Source organism: Daphnia magna, linkage group LG2, assembly GCF_020631705.1.
Source record: "Daphnia magna isolate NIES linkage group LG2, ASM2063170v1.1, whole genome shotgun sequence".
In the NCBI taxonomy this organism is placed as follows: Eukaryota; Metazoa; Arthropoda; class Branchiopoda; order Diplostraca; family Daphniidae; genus Daphnia; species Daphnia magna.
Genome location: NC_059183.1, coordinates 17,861,722 through 17,870,941, shown reverse-complemented (window position 1 = coordinate 17,870,941; position 9,220 = coordinate 17,861,722). Strand labels below are relative to the sequence as shown.

General features: G+C 39.6%; 1 protein-coding gene across 1 annotated transcript; it reads right to left on the bottom strand.

Moving 5' to 3' along the window:
- Window positions 1-2,078: 2,078 nt before the first annotated feature.
- On the bottom strand, window positions 2,079-8,089 carry LOC116916232 (xaa-Pro dipeptidase). Its single transcript, XM_045169295.1, is given in 20 exon segments — window positions 2,079-2,173; window positions 2,176-2,232; window positions 2,235-2,343; window positions 2,346-2,405; window positions 2,407-2,434; window positions 2,541-2,641; window positions 2,699-2,790; window positions 2,793-2,848; window positions 3,205-3,281; window positions 3,283-3,325; window positions 3,397-3,448; window positions 3,513-3,531; window positions 3,534-3,630; window positions 5,929-5,958; window positions 6,036-6,073; window positions 6,076-6,210; window positions 6,296-6,423; window positions 6,426-6,464; window positions 6,523-6,824; window positions 7,905-8,089. Coding segments are annotated over 20 exon segments (1,743 nt in total).
- Between the last annotated feature and the right edge of the window lie 1,131 nt (window positions 8,090-9,220).

Genomic DNA, 9,220 nt, shown 5'->3' with positions numbered 1-9,220 from the left:
AAACGAACAGCGACTAAAACATGAGAAACGCGGTGCGAATCAAGATGGTTTGTTCTTGGTTGCTGCTGAATGGTGTTTGTTCCATGCTAAAGTGCGAAACAACGTTGCGGGAAACAGAAGGCTGCTGGATAGCTGCTTCGAAAGCGCGAAATGTTAATATTTCAATAAATAAAAAAGAAAATTTTAATAGGAATCATAGGTAATTTAAAGTCAAACATATTTTTTACCAACGTGTTGAAAGATTAATTTAGGCAAGGCTTTACATTTCTGACAGAGCCAAACAGTCTCATGAAGTTTTCAGGCCAAAATTTAACATGCTATGGAACCATTCAAGGCACTCGGGGTCAGAGCACTGGAGAACATCCCAGTTAGCCCACGGCTTTACGTTTTATGGTTTAAACTCAATTTAATTCAATAAATTAAATTTCATTTACTTCAATCAGATTCTAAACACATTGTTATATTTAAAATGCTAGTTTTTATTCCCCATCGTGTTTAGTTTCCTATTAACCAATACAAGTTAACAATTCATCGCGAATTTGTTCAAGTAAATGTCAACAAATTAAAGGACTGGAAAGAACCATAGATAAAAAAATGAGTTTTTTGTTGGCGTAGAGCTTACAGTGCTTAACAGGGTTACATGTTCTCAAAAAGAATAGTACGGTTCTTATTTCTCTAAATAGAATAGTACACGGTTCTTATTTCTCTAAATGAAATGCCGGCCAATAGCATTTAAGTCAGGGATTTCGCAAAATCCCGTTTCGCTATTTAGGTTGCCTTTAGGCGATATTTGAAGTTTCGCCCAGCCCATTTGCCTGGGGCTGTTTCGCCAGCCGTTCGCGTTTTAGTCGCTATTCGTTTCGCGTTCCTTTCGCATTTGGGGATGCCTATTAACCCATGTTTGTAATGTGATTTTCCGGCAGTTTTCGGAAGACTCGCATTGTTAGTGTCCAGTTATTTGTGGCCAGAGATCTTTGAACTAAATAAACCATCCAAGATTTACTTTTAATTATGTCAGTGCCAGATCAAGGTCTACGCCATTTCAGTGGAGGAGGAGAAAAGTTCAGCTGCAGTTTTCTTGTGGAAGGCTGCTGTCAGTACAATTGACTTCCATCCTGCTATTACAACAAACCTCTTGTAATACCCAATTTTTTTAATGATATTTTGTGGAAAATTAATCACTTCCTTGATTTTATTTATAGGTTGAGATGCAAGCGAGCTCTTAATGACACAAAGTTGATTGTAAATTTTAGAAAAATAAGTAAATCAACATTTGTCAAAGTTGTGGTAGCCCATGGAGTTGGCAACTATAAATTAGAAATCAGAAAGACCTTCAAAACACAAAACATAAAAAAATTTTGAAGAAAGCAAAAGCCCAGAAAAAATTAACAATTTTAACAAGCATTCTTGAGCGTTTCTGAGCATAAGTCTAATTTGATTATCAGATGTCATGTCTGCTTCAAGTCTACAGCTTTTCCAACACCTCTTCCTCCAAGAACCAAAACCAGTCAAGAGATGCCATCTCAAAAAGCCTTTACGAAAAGCAAAAATGGCAAAAAGATAAGGCTACTGTACAACACATTAACCCTGGTAAAGAAAGGTCAAACAGCAAGTAAGTAGAAACAGTGTGAAAGCCTGTGGCCCCAAAGTCATGAAAGCATCCAACAAAACAACAACTTTCTGGAGCCAATTTAAGAACCTTACTCAAAGACCTCACCAAAGGTTCTTCTGCAAAAAACTCTTTGCTAAGTTTTCTCAGTTCTGGAAAGTAGAACCAATATAAAAAAATGTCAATCACTAAGTGTTTGTTTAGTGTTTGATTTACCCAAAATCGATATTAACGGCAACTCTGTAATAAAAAACATAAAAATCAGATAATAAGATGAGTTCTTTAAAAATAATGAAGTAAGAATTTAATTCTTCAGCAAGTATTTAAATGTAAAATACATGAAACTGAATTAGTTTTTGCAGACATGACAGCCTCGATCTCATCAACGCTATAAAAGAAATAAAAAAGAACAAAAAAAAGATAAAAATGTTTGAAGATTAAACTTCGACTGTAACCAAGAATAACTTATTCAGGATGTGCGCCACCGCCTTGGGACTTCAGTCATTACTTCGACTCCCGTCACAGTGACGACGATATCGTCATCAATACGAACTCCATCAAGTCTCTATGTTCATCTACGACGTCTCTAATCAAGAGCTTCAGAAGCTCTTGATCTTCTAATACTGATCCAACAATTTGTCGATGAAGTAACATCCAGGTTCAACCAGTCAATACATTCCTGGCTGAAGAACGCGTGCAGTTCATAAGAAACTTTTTAAGCCAGCTTTCTCTGGGCTTGAGCAGGATGGCCCTCCAGATATCCACCAACATCATGAACGTCCAAGGACCGATACCAAATGACCAAGACCGTGAGGGTTGAAGATGCTTAGCCACCAAGATTCGCCTGAATAAGCAAAAGGTTGGTTAGTTTCTTTATCTTTGATTTAAACGATTGGTTTGGCGAAAGTATACATTTATGTTTTTATAGTACCTTCGGATCATGTCGTCGACATCTCCGTTTGAAACCCCGTACTCCTTCAAATTCACGCCAACATCACTCGTGGCCAGCAAATGCATATCAATCCAATGACACTAAGTTGGTTGAAACAAATTATCATCTTGCACTACAAATGTTAGTTTGGCGCTTACCAGGTTTAATACCAGAATTACAGCCCGACTCGCTTCCAGTACAGCATTGTAGATTCCTTTTTGGCGTTTTTGTAAGAATTTCCCATTGGCCGAAATGAACAAGTGATATCAGAAGCAAAACAGTAGTACTCTGCTCCCATATCAAACAGGCTTTAAAAAAATAAATGCGTTTCGGATGTCTTAATAATTTTTTTGCATCTGTAGTTTAAGTTTGGAATGTTATCATAGCAGCAGTGAATGCAGGTGCTGTCCAACCAGATGGATTTAAACCACTTTTCAAACATTAGTGAATTAGAACTATGCACTATACTTTCAAAAGCTTGGTGGTAGCGTACATTTCAATTTGAAAAGACTCTTTTGAAGAATAACAAAGTTTAGGTTTAAAAAAAAAAAAGCCTTTAAAATGGCGTATTATTTAACTCGTTAAAAAGTGGCGAAATCCATAATAACACTGAACCAAGCAGGGGGTCAAATAAATATTCACTCCGACCTGCAGTTATAATTACCACATGTCGCCATCGCGAATGGCCTTGTCGTTTGGGGCTCCGGCATGGCCGTAGTGAAGTATGCGTCCATTTTCCCCCACGATCGCATATGCGGGTATATGAGACGTGCCGGCGTCCACCACTGTACGGGTTGCGATTCCATGGTTATTTAGCATCATTTAGCATTATTGTGATTATTTCAAATGGGTATACTGAAAATAGGCGTGATGAAGGAAAACGGATTCGCATTGATACTCCTTCATTCCTACAAAAAAATTTATTGAGAGTTTAAGGGTGTTATCACACAGACCAATAACTTTAACACTTGCCTGGACGTACAGCCTTCATCCGACAGCAACGTGGGCGGCAGAAGAAATCTTATTAGCATAGCGCAAAACATCAGTTCCATAGGGGTCTTGATCCACGCGATTAATGAAACAAGCAAATCTAGAATAATAGTTACTTTTTCGTTTAGAGGCAGAAAAATGTATTTCAAAAATATCCGCGGACAGCCCAAATAACTGTTAACCTCGATTACGAGCGCGTACAGTCATTTAATAGGGAACGATGCGACTATCAAGATACAATTGAAGCATTTCTTTTTGGCCTCCAACGAAACGAGCTCTTGCCAGTCAAAGTGGACCGGTCGAAAACCCATTAGTAACAAATGACGATGCCTCGCAGCCTGAACGCCCACCAGTCTTTTCTTAGAAGTCGTGTGAATCGCATAGTGTTCTGGTGGATGGATAAGGATGGCTACGCAATTGCGGTTATCGTACGTTCGACCGTATCCATAGCGGAAGATGGCCGGTTCACCTGCTGGCGAAATCAAAACATCAACCACACGTAAATAAGGATTCAGCGGGAGATCTCTCAATACGACGGAGGCGGTAACGTTGAAACGATGTTCGCAAATCTGTAGAGAGGGTAACCAGTTGGTTGGCCGCACGAGAGATTCGTCCGTCCCGCGCCATCGCTTTTGCATGGTAATCCTTGGGTAGAACATGGGATGTACGGCGTATTGGCCGCATTCGAAACTCATGGCGGCATCAGGCAGTTTCATTTTGGAACGGCACTTGACTCGATTAGCTCGTACTGCGTTTGGCTATGCAACCGATGAATAAAGTGCGAAGAAAAGTCGGGGGACGAAGTTTAACGGATAACGTTGCAGGTAAATGCACGACAGAATACGTTCAAAAGCGATTCCGGTCGAAATTCAATAAGTCTTTTGTCGATAACTTCTTCAACAGCTGACCAGAATGCGTAGTCATTTTCAGGATGAAAATCAAGCACGCCAAATGCTGTCAAGACAGCTTCAACAGTCTGGACATTCAATTTTTACTGAGCCTAGACGGAAAAACTGTTGCTACCACGTTTAAACCACGGTATGACACAACTGGAAGTGTCGAAAATAATCCGATGCTGCTACTATCAATTCTTCTTGCACTCCGCTTGTCCTGGATTTATGAAGAATCGTCCCATTGCTTGGACCAGGTGCGGATCAGAGTAATCCCAGCCGGCGGAACAACACCAACATCTTTGTTATCCCATCTTCGGTCATAATATGGAGATTTAGTCATCCATTTGAACAAGCAGAGGCAAATCCGTCTGTGGGGTAATCTAAGCTCGTCAACAATGGTCCAAAATTTCTAGGACACTTCTCTCTTCTGGCAAGTTCGCGCCAGCATTCCACTAGTCTCTCTAAGATGGTTGGGCGGCCCGTTGACTTTCTTTCAGAGATGGCAAATTTTGAAAACTCTTAAAATGTCAGCTTCGTCGATCTTTCGGCCCATCAGCCCAACCCAGCGCGTTTATCAGCCAATTGCTGTTGCATGGCGGAGAAAATCTCGACAATTTGACACACTTGAACAATGTTGCGCATGTTATCAAGTACTTGATTAAGGCACTGTTCAGCTAACAGTTTCCTCAGAGCCAATTCTGCCAGGAAATGAGGGCAAGAGAATTAATTTCATGCTTCAATTAAATTATCTGTTGTCCCCGATTTGCAAATTATGTTTCCTAAGTTGCAAGAGTACAGAGTCTATGTTAAAAGACATGCTAGCTCTGCCACCTAGATTGCGATATTCAATAATCATTCCCAATTCGGATAATTTGGCCAGGGCATGATAAGCCAGTGGAGCAGTAACTTCATCTATATTGAATTCATCCAATTTTGAAAGTACTGCTTCAGGATTTTGACACTTTTTGAAGATGGAATCAGAAGAAATTTTTTGTGCGGATGTAAGGTTGTTCGGGACATCAAAATTACTTTTTCAATCTCATCTGTAGAAGTGATTATTGGCTCTTCTTACTGCAATAGGAAGTTCTTCAATATTTAATCCATCTTGAAACAGAAATCACAGAATGGCCGAATTGTGGGCTAGGCAGAGGACCATCGTGGCTACTACACCACCTTTTAGTTTGGCCTGTCCTAATAACCCGTGATGCAAGTTTGATTGTCGACATGAACCAACGCAGGTGTAATTTTCGAAAGAACTAAGTGCCATTGCTCTCTCTTACGAGGAGACTTTTCAATGACAAGTCTCTACTTATATAACAAGACTTTCGAATTCGTGCTACAGAACATGACGGATTACTACCTCCCACCTCATCACTGTTTAGGGGTATCGTCTGCTAGAACAACAAGAGTTCAGCAACTCGATGTTGAAACAAAATTTTTGATACAAAGGTTTCCGTAATCTATCACAATTTATAACCAAAGGTAACTCACCATTCAACGATGACAGGACTGGCAGCTCATTATCGATCTTGAACCTACAAAGCAAACAAGGTTATCTTTGTTTTTCAGTAAGACCCGCACATCCAGTCTACTCGACATAACATATACATGCTTGCTCATTCCTTCAAATACGGCTTCACGGGTCCATAGGATTTACTATCCGTGTTCATTCCTTTCTAAAGTTCATTTGCAACAGATTTATAATTTTGTTAAATTAAACTGGATTTTCAAGACTTACTAATGTGAGGCACCATTTCTGCTTTAGCATTTTCTAGAATAATTCCCATCTAAAAGAAAAGCAAAATATGACCTAGCATTTCAATATGGTCACGACAAATGCATCTGCCAACTTGCCTCTTCAACATAGTGAACATGATCAACTCCATACTTTTGCTTATAATGTTCACAATCAAATATCTTTCCCATCCATACTGCATAAGCCTCTGGATATTTAGGGATGAAGAGATGTGATGTTTCAGAGTCAACTTCAATGGCCCCGCAAAATCTGGTTCTATGACACCAAAAGCCCAGTGAAAGAAACCTACAATGTAATTAAAATAATATAAAAGTATGAGAGTTATTACATGACTGATAGTCACTAGAAATACCTGGCGAAAAAATTTTCACATCAAAGTGAGGCACTCCCTGGCCACCTTGTAAAATTTACAACACCTGTTCTTTGGTGTTTTGAGGTAGTTCCTTTAAGCTTTTGCATAAGCGATTTCGGTTAAGTGTCGAATAAATCCATTGACACCTGAAGGTACCCTCTCCTAGGAGAAATGTCGACTCATTGTCAGACGACTTGAAGAATTGCGTCAAAGGATTAAGTTGCCGAAATGACGTTGCCAGTACGATGGTGGATTGAGGAGCGCTGTAAATTTCCGTCGGTTTCGCACAAAATCTGTCAACGACAGCCGATCGTTTGAATAGTTCCTTTGAACAAAGCTGTCGCACTTGTGTATTGGCGCGGGAAGTAGACTTTCGACCGAGATATATCAGATTGGAAATGCCTTTTTTGGAATACCAGAACTAGCAATAATGGAACTGATACCAGACGCTACGCCCTAATCATGTCTCAGAGCTAAGTTTCTAACAAAAAGCTTAACTTATATTTCTTCTGGTTTTCATTGTTATTGTCTATAACGCTTTTACAAAATTGCCAGCAGGTGGAATATCAGTCCAGATTTCCCCACTTTTCTATTTCAACCTGGTGAAAAGGTGAGTGATCTGTACCACTTTGGTAATGTAAGCATGTAAATGCACGAATTTTTCTCTGTAGTCAGACATTTCTTACAGAACTCAAAATATTGACTAGCGTATCTGCAGATAAAGCGTGTATGTTATGAGATGGGAAAATGCAAAGAAGTATGACAAAAGAGGCTCAGTTTCGGTGAACGATCAGCCGTTCTGGCCTTCTAAAAATGTATAATCTTGCATATTACAGATTTCGTTTTAAATAGTTGGTTTTAGCAAGTCTTCTGACCTCTGAACTGCAGGATGACAGTCATGGCTCAGAGACTGCTGGGGATCAGTCGCCAGAAGCCTCCGTACTTTAGTCCGTCTCACAACAGCATCATCCTTTCCGCACTTTTCTTTGGCCATATATAACAATGTAGCGTCGAGTGCGGAGGAGTTCGACTATCACCGTTTTCCCCAATACGGGTGGTCCGTGGTCCCTTTTCTCTTAAAATCCCGGTTTGCCCGCAACTCGATATGGTTTTCCATATTTTCTTCCCTTTCCATAATGTTATTTTGTTTAGACTATTGTTATTTCAAACTAAGTCGACGACAACTATCGCCCCCAGTGACCGTGTCAGATTCCTTATGTGTGGTATTGGTCTAGAAACTGCGACCACACTTGGTACACTGGTGTATACACCTTTTCAAATGAAAATAGAGCCATCAGCAAGACTGGTCGTCGTCGTCAAGAAGAAGCAGCGGGGTGTCAATTCTTATCACAATACCCAAAGGTCGTAGTTACCGTTCTGGAGACCAAAAGTTCTCCGATGTCTGGAAAGACTGGAAAACGCATGGCCCATCCCAACGTCTGCCATTTACAAGATAAATAAATCCGTTAGGCACCGTGTTCTGTTCCAAAAAGACGCGAGCTTGTTCGAGACCCACATCAGTGATGTCGCCCATGGATGCTGTGCTGGATTCCTCCATCCCTTTCGTTTTGTCAATGTTTTCTCTGTCAAGCCAGCATTCTTCTACGTATAGTTCTTGCATCACATCCAAGACCTTAATGTTTGTCTAACGAACACGGTAGTTCGATTTAATTACCAACAAAAAAGTGGGATAAATAGCAAAATTATTTTTATTGCTGCAAGTACAATTTATAGACATTATGCTGTATTGATGGCTTTCAATTAAAATGAACGTCTGCCACTTATTCAGGATTTGGTCAAATGCATACCAGAACATCGGTCACGTTAACGTCATGTTCAATCTATACATCCGTCACTGCAAATCAGTCAATGCTTTTACCATATACAGGTTAGTAAAGTTGCTATATACCTTTGCCGGAAATGTTTAAAGCATTAGACTGTGTTTTATTGAATTGGTAGTTAAGCTAGAAGTGAGGGTTGCTTTTACTTGGTGCCTCTTTTTGTCTCTCTTTCTTTTGCTCTTTTTCCCTGTGTCTTGCTGTGTTCCCTTTTCCTTCCACGATAGAGCATTTGATTGTTGATCTAAGGTGGCGCGCCGTCCAGCAACCATCAGCAGTCGTTTCATCTGCGTTCGCCAGAACATTTTTATCAGCTTCAAACCGAGAACGCCAGTAATTTTACCGTTCCTCTCCTTGTTCCTTAAATAGCAATGCATTGTCACTGGAGACATTTCATCTCCCTTCTTTATTTGATCTCACTACTTCTTCACTACTACCAACAAGATTTTACAGGATTTTTATGCATAAGGCGGATCCATTGTTATTTTTCCAATTTAGTTTAGTTTATATATATGTAGATAATATAACAGAGAAACCCAAACATGTTTTTCTCTTATTCTTCAGCGAAGAGAAAACAAAGGATTGTAATAACGCTAGATGAGGATGTATTTACATGGCTTCTATCTTGTATCATTATTTGAGTGCGTTTAAGAAATAAACACGTCAAGAAATCGAAAATTTGTGAACGAAAGAAGATCCCATTAGCGTCTTGGCACAACCATATGTGATGCAATCTAAATCAAACATCCCATGCCATACGTTATTAATATGATCCAAATATTGAAAATAACCTATTGAGCAGGAAACTAAAACTGACATAAATCCTACGTTTATCTTAATGATGGTCGAAA